Source organism: Rhinolophus hipposideros (genome assembly GCF_964194185.1).
Source record: "Rhinolophus hipposideros genome assembly, chromosome: 13".
Lineage (NCBI taxonomy): Eukaryota > Metazoa > Chordata > Mammalia > Chiroptera > Rhinolophidae > Rhinolophus > Rhinolophus hipposideros.
In genome coordinates this window covers 66,417,418-66,435,011 of record NC_138059.1, presented here as the reverse complement: position 1 = coordinate 66,435,011, position 17,594 = coordinate 66,417,418, and the positions used below count along the sequence as shown (strand labels likewise).

At 42.7% G+C, this 17,594-nt stretch overlaps 1 protein-coding gene across 2 annotated transcripts in view; it reads right to left on the bottom strand.

Annotated features, from left to right (window-relative positions):
- Positions 1-379: 379 nt before the first annotated feature.
- The window catches only part of KCNB2 (potassium voltage-gated channel subfamily B member 2), a 355,340-nt gene continuing 338,125 nt past the window's right edge, over positions 380-17,594 (bottom strand). For both annotated transcript variants that reach the window (XM_081071012.1, XM_081071011.1), the window contains exon 3: positions 380-2,793. In XM_081071012.1, the coding sequence (XP_080927138.1) occupies positions 637-2,793 (2,157 nt within the window). In that variant the 3' untranslated portion in view covers positions 380-636. The remainder of the gene's footprint in view (positions 2,794-17,594) is intronic.

Genomic DNA, 17,594 nt, shown 5'->3' with positions numbered 1-17,594 from the left:
ATACTGTATTCCTTGAAACAAGTGTACTTAGAAGAGCTTTAGAATGCAAAGCAAGATATGTGAGATGGTTTAGGAAGAGGTTGCAATTTTGCAACAAGAAGTCTGTGCAATTCCTCCAGGCAGTAGCTGTGAAGGAAGAACCTGTGTGTTAGAAAACTGGCTTCCACTGGGTTCATGACACTTTTGTTTCCCTGGCCTCATTATGTACAAAAGGAGGCATTTTGCAAGCTCAGAGCATCTTGCTCCTGGCAATTAGGAACACCTGCAATGACATTTCATCCTTTCATGTACAAATTCTAAAATTCAGTGTAACAGAAACGTTGAAAATCTGCCTACAATTTGAAATGAAAGGATAAAAAATGTCAGACATTGCCGAATACTGTTTCCTGACAGCTCTCTTTATTTGTTCACTGTTCTTCAGTCAATTTTGTTTGTTTGTTACAAAATGCAGTCTTGACTCTTTATTTAAACAGTCCTTAAAGGAAACTGTTCATGCCATGCAAAAATAACATTTTATGCACTTTTTTTTGGGATGGGGACAGGGGAGGGAGCTTCCCACTTTTTAGTTCACAGGCATTATTAACCGCATGTTTAAGAAACAAGTTCTTTTTTTTATTTTATTGCTTTGCTAACTAGTCACATGCTGGTTTCACGTGTGGGACAGTAACCTGTGTCTCCTGGGTTGGAATGAATTTCTGGGGCAAACAAGTGGTTTTCCATCTTGTACCCTTCTTGACTACTGTCCTTTTTCACTTCAGCCACAGCATGGTAAGGGTCTTGCCTACAGTTGTGACTTGTGTCCTGGGGCGAGGAAGAGCCCACACAGCCTTCTTCTCTTAAAGGGTCTCTTCCATCACTAGGCTTCTCTGCCAAGCAATTGGGGCTGGAGTCTGCCTGCTGGTCCTGCCTCGTCCCGTGCAGCTCTAAGAAGTCATAGTCTTCGCCAGTGTCTATCTCGGTGAAGCTCCTCCTCTCTCTTGATGAGAAAGGAAAGAGTTTCTGCTTGGGAAACCGAGGGGTCAGCCCTTTGGAAGGTCCCTGACAAGGTGTGCAAACCTCAGCGCCCAGCAGGGGTCTGTCCCCCGGCGGGGGGTTTTCTTCTAACAGGATGGTACTGATGAGCGGCGGGGTGGAGAGCGGGAAGTCAGCCGTGGTGACGGGCAGTGGCCTGGCCGTGCTGGGCGGGGTCTGCGGGGCGCCGCCCCTGTTTTCCTTGAAGTTCACCTTGAGCGCCCTGGGTTTCAGCGGGTTGCTGCCTTTCAGCGAGCTCTTGGGGCTCTCGGAGGGGCCCTCGGCCTGCGCAGGGCCGTGGGGCCCACTCTGGGCACCGCTGGCGTCGCGGTCCCCAGCGCCATCCACGGGAGCGTATTCCAGGGTGGCCTCCCGGGGCACAGGCCCTTTCTCCCTGGTGAGCGTGAGACAAGGGGGGCCCCTGGCTCTGGGGTGCTCCTCTGTCCCCGTGAGATCGGGCGGGAACCTCATCTGCAAGTGGGAAGCGGAGGGTGGCGGCAGGGGCGAGCGGTCCGTCTCGGTGAAGTCGGTGGCGCAGCTGGTGAAGCTGTCAATGCTGGACGTGCTTTTCATGTCCACGACGACCTCGGCCTGCCCGGCGGCCGGCGGCTGCTGCGGGCACACCACCTCCTCCATTTCGATCTCTTCCTCGGAGGCCGAGGGCCGCTCCGGGGGCGCCGTGCCGTCCGGGCTCGCGTGGGGGCGCGCCTGCGCCTGGGTGATCTCGTTGTAGAGCAGCTCCAGCTTCTGCGCGCTCAGGTGCTGCGGGCTGGGCGGGGCCGCGTCGTGGGGCGGCTCGTGGGAGTCCTTCTGGCTGACCTCCTGGTACTTGTTCTCGTAGGACCTGTTGGAGCTCGTCTCGGACAGCGCCTTCCTGGCCCACTTCCACCGGCTGGGGGACAGGTGGTTGTCGTCCGCCGGCTCCTTGCCGTGGGGGGGCTCGCCGGCCTTGTCCACGGCCACGTCGATCAGCTCCATGCTGCGGGCGAAGGCGTCTTTCAGGTTCATGGAAACGATGCTTCCGTTCCGCTTGGCCCTCTCCAGAGCCTCTCGCCTCTTAATCGCCTTCTCCTGGCGTTTCTGCTCCTTGTAAAACTCCGAAAAATTGTTCACGATGATCGGGATGGGAAGCGCGATCACCAGAACCCCGGCGATACAGCAGAGGCCTCCCACGATCTTCCCGAGTAACGTTTTGGGGTAGATGTCCCCGTAGCCTACGGTGGTCATGGTGATGGTGGCCCACCAAAACGAGGCCGGGATGCTGGTGAACTTGGTGGCGTCCTCATCCTTCTCCGCGAAAAACACCAGGCTGGAGAAGATCATTATGCCCATGGCCAAAAACAGGATCAACAAGCCCAGTTCGTTGTAACTGCGCCGGAGGGTGAAGCCCAGCGACTGCAGGCCGGTGGAGTGCCTGGCCAGCTTCAGGATCCGGAGGATGCGCATGATGCGGAAGATCTGGACCACGCGCCGCACGTTCTGGAACTGCAGCACGCTCTTGTTGGACTCGGTGAGGAAGATGGTGACGTAATAGGGCAGGATGGCCAGCAGGTCGATGACGTTGAGCGGGCCTTTGAAGAACTTCCACTTATTGGGCGAGGACAGGAAGCGGAGAAGGTACTCCATGGTAAACCAGGCAATGCACACCGCCTCCACGTGCGCCAGCTGGGGGTTGTCGTTGGCTTGCCCGAATTCATCCGTCTCCTGCAGCTCCGGGAGGGTGTTGAGAGACAGGGCGATGGTGGAGAGCACGATGAACAGGATGGACACGATGGCCAAGATCTGGAAAAGAGAAGAAAGCCCGAGTGAGCAAACCCGCTCGGTTGCTTGGAGACGTATGCATTCACTGTTCTTTAAGGGATGGCTCACAGGTATTCCAAGAAGGAAACTTGACAACCCCCAATTCCCCAACGCATACACATACATTTGCTTTTTACAAGTTCGTTGCACTTAGAAGTCTAATGTAGTGTACACTTAAATCCTAGGCCTAAGCCATTGGCAAAGGATCCATTCTTCCCCTCCTCACCCGTGGGTCGTAGGCACATGTGTATGAGGAACCACCACCTGGAGCAGTTGCGCGGGAGTCATCACCTCTCCTCTTAGTTATCGGTAGTTTTCCTCTCTAACCCCCTGGTTTGTGTTTCCATAAGTGAATCACCATACATGCTACATAAAGGAGAAGGAATCCACGATGTCTAGAAGTTTTATTCTACCTCTAAAAGCACGACTGCAGACCTACACGTGGAGAGATAACATGGCACTCAGTACAACAATGCTTCTTACAGAACCAATACTGTTTCTGCCTTAAGCACCGATGGTGGGACTGAGTCCGGGGAGCCTGCATCCTGGGATATGGGGACCTCTGGCCAGCCTCATGGGGAAGGAAGGTGACGCGCCAACTGCAGTCAGCCAAGGAAGGTATCGTAAAGAAGAGCTTGAAGACTGTCCATGGAGATCCTGGTGCAGGGCAGACATTTCAGGCAGAGAATAGCAGCCTGATGTCAGATGTCGATACAAGGGGAAGGATTCAATATGAAGGAAGAAGAGGGTTAAGTGACTGGATTTTAGAGTCAGACATCCTGAGCTCTGAGTCTGACTTTATTGCTTACTGTGTGATCTTGGAGGAGTTACTTAACCTCTCTGTGCCTGAGTTGACAAATCTGTCGAATGAAGACAACAATCATCGTTATTTCATGGTTGTTATGAGGATTACATGGCTCACAGACATGCTAAACACATGAAAGGTACTTCTATTACGAGAGGCTGAAATGAACAGGACTTCGGTCTTGAAAGATGAAAGTCAAGAACAGGTATGTGGGAAACCTGTATAACAGGTAAGATATAGACAGCCCACGTCCATATCTCCTCATCGTAACGCAGGGTTGCAGGTTGATAAGGCAAAACATGAAGATTAAGGTTGGAGGGCAGTAGAAGGAAGCACTTCTTTACTCAGTAAAGACTGCATCTGAAGTGCACAATTCTTGGAGAAGTAGGAAACTTGAAACCTCTTACCTACGTTAGGTCTGGCTGGTTTCTTCTGACCTTTGTCAGTGACCATGGCAGGTATCACTGGTCTGAGTTATTATTTGTAGCACTGTGAAAAATATCCTGATAGTGACTTTAATTCAAACATTCAGCATCAAGTACACATTTCAAAATACAATGATGAAACATCTTGAGGTCACACAGTTCAGTAACTATCAGGCTATGAAAAATTAGTTTATCTCTAACTGACACCAGGACTTCTGAACATCTTCTCTCTTGTTCTTTCTCCCTCTTCTCTTTATCCTAAGTTTCTCTGTTTCTGGGTTCTTCTTCTTACCCTTTCTCTTTTCTCCTCTTAGGCCTCCTTTATACCTTTCATTGTTTTTCCTTCCAGCTCTCCTTTCTTCTTAAATTGCTATAAAGTAAAACAATGGTATAAGATATTTCAGAATGTGTTGCAGATATTAAATAAAGATCTATGGTTCCTTAACTTAAAGGACAGCATTTAATTACTAGTTGTTTCATATTTCTTTTTTCCTTAAAACAAAGTACTTTTGACTTGAGTACACTTCAAAATTTCCTTTAAAAATGTGGATCAATGAATCACAATGAAGGTTCTCTTCACCTACTCTAAGAGATTGTGAAAGCTAAAGTTAGAAATCCCCTCAAGAAGGTTTAGGTAAACCCATGGATAATGGATTAAGAAGGTTTATTAAGGGCAAGTTGGGAATGCTCACTGTGAATCTCTACCCACAGAGGTCAATGGCAAGGTCAGTGACATTTACAATATTCTGTCACTAAAATATTCCTTAGGAAGCATTGGTCAGATCCCATCCTCTCTTAATCTCCTACTGTAAGGAATTACGTCCCTCTCTATTTTCCAGGAGGTCACACTGTAGCTAACATACCTGTGGGCATTTTAAGTACTGGGATTGTTGCCATCATTCTTGCATTGATGACCATATTCTAGATTTTCCATATCTTCTTATCTGTTCACCTGCCTATTTTGGATGCATTTTACTGATGCATCGAAGAACAAGGAGAAAAGCAGAAATACAAATGGAACCGTTCTATTATCTTCCAGCCTTCTGGACAAAGAATGCAGTGGAACGTCCAAGGCGGACCTTCAGTTTTCCATGATTCTTCAATGACAGATGGATTGTTGGTCATTTTACTTCGGTCGCTCATTTAGGGAAATAATGAAACATTGCCTTATGAATGCAGTCTACGGTCCAGTGAATGGCAGCTTAACAAATATGGCTACCTTTAACACCTGCAAATTTAGGTGTTAACTTTGGAGCACGTTCTTGAAGAAAGAGTTCCTAAAGAAAAAACCAGACACTCAAGTCCTTAGAGACCCTACATTCATGTTCAAGAAACCATAAGGTATTGAAGTGTGTTACTTTCTGTCTCATGTTCAAATTCAAGCTGTCAAAACCCATTTGCTCTCAATGTAAATAAATGGCTTATTTTAACTGTCTTGTGAAGCTTGGCGTTCTCCCAGAAAGATAACCCTCTAGACAGAATATTCAATATATACCAAGGATGATGTGTGATGCAATAAGCGAAATGAAAGTTTATTGTCTTATTGTAGTTTTTTTTTAACACAATAAATATAACAAATGTGCAATTTTGCTCAAAGCTACAGGATAAACTTCTAAACATGGAAATTTACTTTAGTACAGTAAACCCTTACAGCATTTAGGTATTGCTTTGTTTATTATTACCATGCACAAGTTAGGTTTTCAATCATTTCACCTCCAATGGCTGGCCTCCAAAACTGGCTTTCTCTCAGCTCTAGCAAATAGACTTATGTTTGTACATGGCAAATGAGGCAGAAATTTCAAACAATTATCTTTGTGATATTGGTCAACTCCCTTGGTGAGCTGGATTACATCATCTCCAAGGTTCCTTTCACCTCTAACATTTGGTGATTCTCTTTTCTAAACTAAAACGTTTTGCTAATTCCAGTCATGTCTGCAAACCAAACCCAGGACAAGTCACAACTGGTCCTGTTATTTTGGTCAAACTGCCAAAATACAATTTTGTTGCTTAAGAAACAAAAAATTCAAATGAGAAGGCTTTGAAAAATATCTCACTCTACGTTCCCAGCGTTTAGTTACTGGAAAGAGACATTCTTTCTGGATAAAACTTTTCTTCTCTTTTGAATTGCCTAGTAATGATTTTAATTCTTCATGTGGACACAGACATTCATGGATGATGTGGGGTTAAGAACAGGGCCCCAGAACTTGTAATAAAAGTTGGTCGCATCGATTTCTGTTGGTGAGAGGAAATAAGGTAGCTGGAGGCTTGCCTCAATTCACCAACTCTTTGATTTTATTTCCTTTGGAGATAATGGGCGTTTTGTGGCGGAAAGAACACAGGACAAAGAATTAGAATCCATGGCTCCACCTCTACTGGCCACGGGGATGAGCCAATCCCCTCTCCAGGCCTCAGTTTCTGCATCTGTAAAATGAGGTGCCTCACACTTGCCCCAAAGGATTGTCAGGGATCCAACTAGATCCTGTACATGAAGCTTCCTATACAATGGACCGTGGAATAAGTGCAAGGAAGGCTGGAAGTATGTCTGGAAAAGGCTTTGGCCAGCACTGGGAGGTAATAAAGAACACAAACCGTTTATCTCTCCCCCCCATTTAAATACAGTTACAGACCTACCGTGTTTCCCCAAAAATGAGGCCTACGCCGAAAACAAGCCCTAGTGAAGATTTTCAGCCAGATGGACACATTTAGTATGTTCTGATGATGTTCCAGAAGATGACATGACTGTATTTGAATAAATGTAGATTGTTGTATATTGAAAAATAAGACATCCCCTGAAAATATGCTCTAAGGCATCTTTTGGAGCGAAAATTAAAATAAGATCTGGTCTTATTTTCGAGGAAACATGGTAGTTAATGTTCATATTTGAAACACTTTTAAACACATTCTCTCCCCTAAGCAGTGGTTTGCATGCCAAACCCAGCCAATTGTAGCTTATTTGCCTTAGGATGGAACCATCGAGTTCACCACTATTTAAGAGGTGAACTGAGATTGGGTGGGGGTGGGCATGAAATGGGTGAGGGTGGTCGAAGGGTACAAATTTCCAGTTATACAATAAATAATTCCTGGGGATGTAACATCCAGCAGGGTCACTATAGTTGACAATACTGTGTTTTATATATATATTTGAAAGTTGCTAAGAGAGTAGAACTTAAAAATTCTCATCCCCACAAAAAAATTATAACTATGTAAGGTGATGGATTTTAACCAAACTTACTGTGGTAATCATTTCACATTAGAGACATGTATCAAATCATTATGTTATATACCTGAAACTAATACAATGTGACAAGTCAATTATATCTCAATAATAATAATAATAATAATAATAATAATAATAATAATAAAAGGGGGTTGGACTAAGTTTACTTCAGGTGAACTTGACCTGCCTTGAATCTTAAAATATGCAGAAAGTTTTTAGCTTGGGCTTCCCCAGTGATACTCTGCTTTATTTCACTGACATTCAACACTCCACAAAGACACATGGGAACTTCTGTGCCTTGCATTGAAGTACTTCCCCTCTCCCCTCTCCTCTAACATCTCCTTCCTTTCTGCCTCAAGACTGCAACACAGAAACCCTCCCTGAGTTTCCTGTCTGCCTGGCCTGCTCTGTGAATTTTAGACTCAAGACTGCAGCTCTTACCTGGATGTCTAGCCTGTCGTCTTATCTGTGGATTTCAGACTTGCTAGGCCTCACAATTGTGTGGGGCCAGTTCCTAAATATCTATGTAATCTATCATCTATTTATCTATCTGCATACACAACTATCTACCTATTATATATATATGTGTATATATGTGTAATGCATATATATTCTATTGGTTCTGTTTCTCTGGAGAACGCCAATATAAGAACAAATAACCTAAAATACATGATAGCACTTTGCAAGTTGTGCTAAACACTGTTAATTATTACACTTACTGGAGGATTTCCCAAGTCATATATTGATTCCTGTTGGGCCATAAGAAGAATTCAGTTCCTCATTCTGTGTGTGACTCCAACACCTAGATGGTGGCTGTTTCACCATCCTACAAGAGGGCATATTCACGTGCATGTATCGTTAGGAGGGTCTTAAGGACAGATGACTTTGTTACTTGGTGCAAATGCATCGAGAAAAATTCCCTACGTTGGACTTTTCTTAACGGCTGCCAATGTCCTAAGATGCCATCTCTTCCACTTAGCTGAGTGGAAGTGAACTCAGGGAAGGTGAGCAAAAGGAAAATAAAGATCAACACATATTCCTTTCTAAAGCCATATATGAATGGTTAATTTATGCTAATTACACGCCGTCGGGGATCCATCCCCAATGTAGTGTGGGGAATCAGTAACCGATTCTGATTTTGAGACCCTTGTAAAGACTATTTCACTTTCACGTGGTTTTTAGCTAATTTTGCCTTCCTATACACACTCACTCCCTCCCTCACTCACTCACTAGTGGTGATTGAATTGGTGAATTTTCCCCCTCCAGCCAGGCTGGGACCCTCACTGCATCCTGGGCATGTCATTTCCCTTCCCCAGTCCCTACCCTTCCCCCACATCGTCCTTCATCTGCCCACATCCTGCCACTTCCCAGGAAGCCCTTGTTGGCGTTCCAGATCACAGTGGCCTCTCTTCTCTGGATGCTCGTAGCCTTTATTTCCTGGTTTGACCAAAAGCACAGAAGGTGCCACTGACACTTCTTGCAGACAGTCCAACTCACGTGGTCTCCCTTTCCAGCCTTGCCTGTACTCAGCTGCCTCCTTGTAGGATTGCCAGAATTAGGAAATAAAAATACAGACGCCCAGTTATATTTGAATTAATTTTTTTTATGGGACATACCTATGCTAAAAAAAATATTTGCTGTTTATATGAAATTCACTAGGCATTCAGTATTTGATCTGGCAACCTTATGTCCTTGGCTTTTGTTCCAGGGAACAATCCCGGCTCTAGCCTAGCCCCGTCAGATTCTCGTCCTCCTGGAAATCTGAACTTTGAACTCAGAGATTTGGAGATCAGGAGTTGGTGGGATGAGGTCATACGTGCTCCAGAAGGAGGAGCAATGAGTTCGCATCGTGGTGAGTCTGTTTCTGCCCGAACAGTACCTTCCAATATATTGTCTCACCATCTCCCTCTTTTCAGCTTAAGTTGGCCAGAGTTTTGATCAGGTTCTATTCCATCCTTACGATCTTCTTATGTAATAATTTGACAATTTCATAGGAGATAGTTTTGTTTCTCAAACTGGAGTGTAGAATTACGGAAGGCAATGACTATTTCTTTGCTCTAGAATTTCTTACATTACCTAACACAGAGCAGGCACTTTAGAAATCAGTTGTGAATAACTGAACAACCGAAAAAGAGAAGGGAGAAGCCCACAGAACTGGAATAATGAGAATGGACCTTGAAGAAACCAAGTATTTTCTAATTACTCAAGAAGCATAAGACAGGTTTTTCGTCATTTTCTGTTGCTTTCATATGGCCTAAAAGCTTTAACCAGCGATGGATTTTTTTTTTTTAACAGCAGAAATTTGTATTACAAAGCACCTATTTTGCAATAACAGACCAGCTTTACAAGTTCAGCAACATAACTTTTTCCTAGGTTTAAGCTCTATACTTTTTATTAATCTTTCTTTTTTCATTATAGTGAGCAGATTAACTTTTTCTTCTTTTTTTCCCCCTTCCCCCCCCCCTTATTCTTTGAGAACCCTGCTTTTGACTATATGTTAGCTTTGGGCTTCAACCTCACAGAAGGATGAATTTTCTTAAAGAAAAGTGCTGTATTCATCCTATATCACATTTTTTTTTTTTTTTGGCTAGTATGATTTGGAGTCTGCAGTTAATCCAACCAGTGAAGGATGTTCTATATAGATCTAGGTAGATTCAGGTTTGTGCAATAAAATGTTAAGCCCCAGAGAAAAATTAATAATGTAGGTTATCCATGAAAAAATACTTACATACAAACAAACGCATGCATGTAAACATAGACATACACATATATATCTCTATTCCATATATCCCTGTAGCCAAAAGGAAACCATCACAGAAACTAAAAAACTCCAAAAGTATAAACTTACAAAAGTATAAACTTAATCATGTTGCATATTCCATTTAATGTTTATTTATAAGTGTCATTTGTTAAAATGCCATGTCTATATCAAGAAACATCTTAGATATGTGAATACCTAGAACAAAACAAGCTCTGCTTCCTGTTCTTCTTATTAATTTTGTAGTTTTTTTGAAAAGATAATTCCTGTCCCCTAAGGGAGAAAAAACAGATTTTGAACACTTCTTTACAGCTCTAATCAGGTTCTGTCACAGTCTTCCCCTTGGAAAAACGTTTCCTTTGCTCTAAGGACAATTCTACTCATAAATCTTTTTGAGAGGGACGCCTTATAGGATGGATAGGACTTTCCACACAGAAAAGAGGATGAAGGCATAGAGAGCAAGGTGTGCAAAGGCTTCAAAGCCCCCAACCTATAGTTTGCTCCGAAAGTTCCAAGTCATTTTGCACGATGGGGGACACCCATAAGGAGGGATTGTCTGGGGGCGTCCATGGTGATTTGGGGCTGTATGTAGGCTGTGCCCCGGGCAAGTCCAGAGGGAACCAAAAAAGCGATGAGAATGTGAAGGATATCTCTACCATTTGTGCAGTACACAAGTGTCACAGACAGCCCTGGTCTTAGGGAACCGAGTCGTACAGTGTGAATGGAGGCAGGGAGAGGCACAGACATGAGTTGACATGGGGTACTTCTGGGAAGTGAAGCAAAGGACAAATTCTGAAGGGCGCTTGGTGCATTGATGAAAAGTTTGGTGGGCTTTCTTCTAAAGAGCAGTTTTCCTTACAGCGTGGCCCCCTGACCAGCAGCCTTGATATTATATGCTAACTCGTTAGAAATGCAAATTCTCAGGCCCACGCCATACCTACTGAATCAGAAGCTCCGGGGCAGAAGCCCAGCAATCTGTGCTTTAACAAGTCATTCCGGTGCGGGCTAAAGCTTGAGGACACTGCGATGAGGAGTAAAAGCCACAGACAGATTTTAAGCAAGGGAACGGCCCGCTCAGATTTACGTTTTAGAAAGATCACTAACTGCAATGTGTGGGGCCGATTGGGGTACGGGTGCAACTAAAGACTGGCAGCGGCAAATCTCCATCATTATCTCATCCCCGTAGAAAACTCACAGTGATTCCGACTTCTGTCATCATTTATCTCTGCAAATCGTACATCCTCATATGGCAAATATTTTAATAACAGCTTCGGGTTTTGAAAGAGAAACAGCGCAATTTCTCTCTTACACAACAGTTCACTGGTACATGAGAACATCACGAGACACACACTGGATTATGTGTCAGAACTATTTTCTTTTACAAAATTTTACCTTCAGTGTGCATTCTGAAAGCACACAGGCCACAGACGAGTTTAACGACCCATGTATACTAGCTGTTCCCTGAAAGCATGGTCATCTGTTGAATTATTTCTCGCCCACTCCAACTTCCAATTTCTGCAAGGAAGTCTTCTAAATTTCCAGAATTAAAGTGCCATTAAGAACTGGCTTTGTTCCTTGGACACCTAGTCAGCCTCACCAGCTCATCAATCACCATTAACAGAGAATTGCAAGGCTATATTTCCGCCATCACCCCCATAGCTAAAGACTGTGTCCCAGCAGCTTCAAAGAAAACAAAACAAAACAAAAGCCAGAATGCAATCATTATTTTTCTTTTAATGAATCTCTGCAGTAAACCTCTTCTGAAAAGTACTTTTAGGGTTTAACAGCATGAAGAGCACATTATAGAAATGCCAGAAAACAAAACATGGGAGGGTCACACCGAAACCCAGTAGCTCTGCCAAGGGAAGCATTAGATGGGAGCCAAATCCAGCCAGGATCGAAGATTACGTGCGTGATTCGCTGTGCTCTTAGGGGCAGGCTACTGTGCTGTCCCCAGGCCGCTGAGCAGCTGCAGCTCACAGGTGACAGGTGTTTTTCACGGCATAAAGCCAAGCATCACACACAAGGGACTATAAATGGAGTCTTGTCTGGCTTGCTTGAGAGCAACAATTGGGGACCATGATTTGAATCTGTACTGATCAGGGACTGGGGAGGTGTTTACTGTGCAGAGGGGTCCTGCTTTTCATTGCTGTCTGATGTACTGTCTGATGTAGACATTCTCCACAATCACACAGACACATTCTATTATCTGTATAGAGTCGCTCCTGGGTTCTATAATGAAGGCTACTTCAGGGCTTGTCAATCAAACTCCGGTCCTTGAACCAGCAGCGCCCTCTGGGAACTTCTTGCAAACCCAGCATCTCAGGCCCCACTGCAGGCCCACAGAATTAGAGTCTGTTTTCACAAGATTCCCAAAGGAGTCACATACACTTTTTTTTAATTTTTTTATTTTTTTTATTTATTAGTTTCAGGTGTACAAGACAAGGTAATACTTAGACGTTCATCATTTATATCCCTCACACTGTGAACCCCCCTCCCCCCATCCACTATCCCTCCGACCTCACACTGAGCCATCACATTATATATATAAAATTATAGTTGGCATTCATTAATGTTTAGCTTCTGGTGTACAATGCCATGATCAGGTATCCACAGTATCCCTGAGGTGGTCTCCCAAATAGGGCGCATGTCCATCGGATACCCAACAAAATCTTTACAACATTATTGAATACCTTCCCCAAATTAATTTTCAAAAAACCCTGAGGCCATCTTGTGGTTACCAGCTGCTTCCAAATCCCTTCACCTTTCCCCTTATCCCCAACCCCACCCCACCCCCGCCCATCTAACAACTCTCGGTTTTTTCTTTGTGTCCCCAAAACTGTTTCTGATTAGTTCATTCACATATTCTTTTCTTTAGATTCCACATATAAGTGAGATCATATGGTACTTGTCTTTCTCTTTCTGACTTATTTCGCTTAACAAAGTGTTCTCTAGATCCATCCATCACATACACTTTTAAGTTTGAGAAGCTCTGACCTCAGGCACCAGTGCATGCCATTAAAAAAAAAAAAATCAAATCAGCATTGCACGCTCTTCCATAGTTTTTTAACCGGTGAATCTCAGTTCTGGAAACAGGGTAGGTTGTTAGGCCTTGTGCGGCTTTTTCAACACTGGTCAGAGTTTTTGGGTAGGTGGGTGTAGTTAGCTGGATAAAAGCTTTGTAGATGATGCTGACGTGGTCTCTCATCTCACCCAGACCTCCTCCCCCAGCCTGGGGTAGACAGCCATTGCGTGAAACACTTGTGCAACATACCATTCAACTTGGCAGTAGAAAGAATGCTAGATTACGAGTCAGAAGACTTGATCTTCCTGGGTCTGCATTACTAGGCTAACTGCACTGATTTGAGTCAAGCCATGGAGTTGCAGTTCGTTCATGTGTAGACTGGGGCTAATCATGAAAATTTCATTTACATGACTAGGTTGTAGTGATACTGAAATTATACAATGCATGTGAAAGTGTTTTACAAGTTATGCAATTCTGGATAAATGCCAACATTTTTTATGATAATCAAGTCCATTTTTTCCCCCATATGGACTATAGAGTTTGGAGCAAAATTATCAACTAACATCTAACGTTAGAGGTAGAAGAACTTTATTCTTACAACTTCCTGTTTGAAATTAGTGCATTCTTTCCTATGTAGGAAATTGCTGCTTAGCCCATTTCTGTGGAAGCTGCTGACTGATTTATAAGTTTGGTAGAGATAAATGTCTAGTCTTTTTGGAAAAGTCAGCATACTGGATTGACTAGCGCCCCCTATCCCCCCCCCCCACTCTGCCCCGCCATTCATGTATATCCAGAACCTCAGAATGGAACCTTATTTGGAAATAAGTCTTTGCAGATGTAGTTAATTAAGGTGAGGTCCTATTTGACTAGGGTGGATTCTGACCTGAAGTCTGTTAAGAAGGCGATGGGAGGCACAGAGATACTTCCAGAAGGAAGACGGCCACGTGAAAGGGGCTGCATAGATTGGGGTGGTGCTCCTACAAGCCAAGGAATTCCAGGAATTGAGAACAACCACTAGAAACCAGGAAGAGACAAGAATTCGTCCTGAGAACCTTCAGAGGCAGTGCGGCTCTGGTGACAACATGGTTCCAGACCTCTAGCCTCCAGAACTGTGAGAGAATAAATGTCTGTTGGGTTAAGCCACCCCGTTTGTCTATTTTATTACAGAAACCGTAGGAAACTGATACAGTCATCTTGTATTATTCAAGGAAAGGGTCAAGTCTTTAATGAGGGGTTCAGCTAAGAACACTCAAAACAGCCATTACACATAGGCCCTTCAAAAGTACATTTAATGAGATGTGAAAAGGAAAGGGAAGTCATGGAAGTTTGTAACCCTCGTCAGCAGGAAAAACAGTTTAATTGGGAGAAACTATGTTGTATTTACCGTTGGAAGTAAGTAGCTACGATTTGTTAAGGAGTTAATTAACACCTACATTCTAAATAGCAGCCCAGGACAAGTTAGACTATGTAGGTCCACAAGCTGTAAAAGTCACTTATACCAGTGGGATGTGGGAAAAAGATAAAGAAATACTACAAAATAACAGACTCAAACAGTCAAGTTAGCAATGAGAAAATTCTCTGATGCTGGCAAATTTCAACAGCCAATTTTCAAACACTTCTTCGCGTGGTGGATTACAAATTAACAGTGCTGGGGAATTCTTCTGTGGTTGTCTAGATAAACTAGTTTTTACATAACAGGCACCAGTGAGTGGACCATGTAGCTTCGTGTCTCTGTTATCCAAGCCCGACGTAAGCAGTTCCTAGCCAAAACCACGGCAGCTTCCTATGAAGACCTCTTTAGAATAACATTGTTCAAACTGTGAGTAACTACTCCTTTGTGGGTCACAAATCAATCGAGAGTCGCAATCACTGGTTTAAAAAAGTGAAATATTAGGTTGGTGCAAAAGTAATCGCGGTTTTCGCAATTATTTTTAACCTTTTAAACCGCAATTACTTTTGCACCAACCTAATAGACTAGGTGAGAACAGAAAATATCAGAAAGGGTAAGTCATGTTTTGTACAATGTTTCTTGGTGTGTGTGTGCGTGTGTGTGTGTGTGTGTGTGTGTGTGTGACTGGGTTATAATTCCTACCCTCAAATAAAGATAACAATGACAATAGTTATTATGAAATTATAATTATTATTTTACTTGATACATGTTACTAATGGCAACATGATCTTAATGCTTCCCAAGCTGAGCTTTGGATAATTTCTATCAATGGAAGAGAAGGTAGGCTACCTTCCATTTCCCCCTAGAAAGGACAGAACTTTCAGTTTTTCAACATTACTCTGACGTAGGACTTGGCCAAGTTATCTACCTATATATAGCTTCTGTGTTACATTCCCATTGATCCTTTCTTGCTTCTGACATTTAGAGTTCTGATCTCTCCTTTACTACTGTTTGCACTGCACTTCTGTTGTTATTTGGGTTTTGAATGGACTCATGATATTTCCTAGGACATTAAGTTGGGATGACAAATTTTCATTAATCACTAGCAAATATATTTAGCAAACCTTTGTTTTAAGTTTATAAACTTTTCTTATAACAAAGTGCCATACATTAAATTATGCCTGGTCATTACTGCCATTTTAGGACATTTTTAGTAATTTCTAAATTAAATAATTAAAAATGTAATAGAAGTTAATGTTATTGATCAACCATTGATTGATCTATACTGGTTTCTAAATATTATGTGGGCTTTTCAATTATATAATTCATCTTGAAATGAGGTAAAGACCCAATTTCTGATTAGGCAAACATTTATCACATGAGACTTATATATGACTTAAAGAGTTAACATTAAAATAATTGATTAAATCATTTTAAACTACCACTTTAGCTTCTAGGTCATGTTTTGAATTCAAATCTCAGTTCTATTACTCACTCAGCTATGAGGCATCTACTTTTCAGGTAATAGAACTGGTAAGATCAAGATTAGAGCTTAAATATATATAGCACCTAGTAGGTGCTTATTTAAGGATTGCTAATATTGTTGCATATATTCAATAAATAGTTTTCACAGAAGACTTATGTGTACAATGGTTCCTGGTTGGCAAGACAAAATTTAACCACTAGGATATGTAGTCTACCTATAAAAATACACTGATGATATTATGACAAATGTTCAGGTAAGGTCTACATATAACCTAAACCTTCTCATGTTTGAATTTCTTCCTTTTGTAGGTAGAAGTTTGTCAGTCGTTGATTTACATGTGGTCCCCCTGTCACAGCCTCTGCCCATGCCTCAGTTCCTGCAGTCTGTAAACTATTCACCAGCTGCAAACAGAGGTGGGAAGTCATGTCTGAAGGCTGTCACCCATTATTTTCTTCCAGTAGCAGGAAGGAGTGTCTGCTCATCACTCTGTTCTATGTGGTATGCAACTATTTTGAACCAGGCTCAGTTTAAAAACTACATCTTCTAAAAAAAAAATCTTTCTTGATCTCCATAGTGAGATCACTTCCTTCTTTGGTTTTCAAAATGGGGCTTCTGGAGCCTTGGGTTCTTTGGGTATGCTTTAGGCTGCTGGAAGCAGACTAGAAGATTTAGTGGCCAGGGCAATGGGAAGCCCATCTCTGCTACAGACCAGGTGGAGCTGTCCTTCTGTGCAGTGCTGAAGGTACATAAGTACGAGTATGTGAAGAGGTGGACATTTCTCACAGAAGCACCTTAATTCTATGGTGGAACATATGCACAATGCATTTATATACACAATCTGTGGTAGCTCGCCTTTGGAGAATACTGATGAATATTGCTAGCTGTGTTCGAGGATATGGTGAAAAAGCTCTATTTTGACCCAAAGCCTTCTCCGCACTATTTAGTAACAAATAAATGGCGGTTTTATTTGTGGTCACAGCTGTTGTTTGTAGACTTGGTTATTGAGCACAACTTTGTCTCTTTGACTTTTAGGATTTCTAAGTGCCAGGCCAGTTTTGTATATGCCAGGAAGCTAAAATTGGATTTCCCCAAACAGGCAGAAGGCATGACTAAACACATTATCTTCAGATAGCACATAAAACAGCAATCCAATGGGCCCTGGCTGCCACCGGCCAGCTGTACCATGTTAAATGACCTCTAGGAGGCTGAACGATTTGGGCACCCAGACAAACTCAACCATTAATTTCCTCATAGCATCAGAGGACTCTTTTATGGTTTTGGATCATTTCGATAAACAGAATCAAATACACAAAATTCATTTCACCACATTATTTACAAACTGGTTTAGAATTCCTCAAAAAATGTTTTCTAGGATTTTGTCGAGGTCTGAGCACTCAACCCAAAGAGTTCCCGTTGAATATGTGTGTGATTCTCACCAAATTCTTATTTATGCAAATACAAATCCAACACATGCCATCTGTGGCCCTTAAGAGTTTCTAAATCTGATTTCCTAAGACAGGAAGTTGAGGAAAACACACTCTAAGCTTTCTCTATAAACAACAGAGTTAACATAATAGTAATAAAACAACAACCATGGTGCCTTCCCACAGCTCCATCCTCTCATTGCATAAATAGTAGGTGTTTCCTTCTGAAAGTCTCAGCAGACAAGAGAACAAA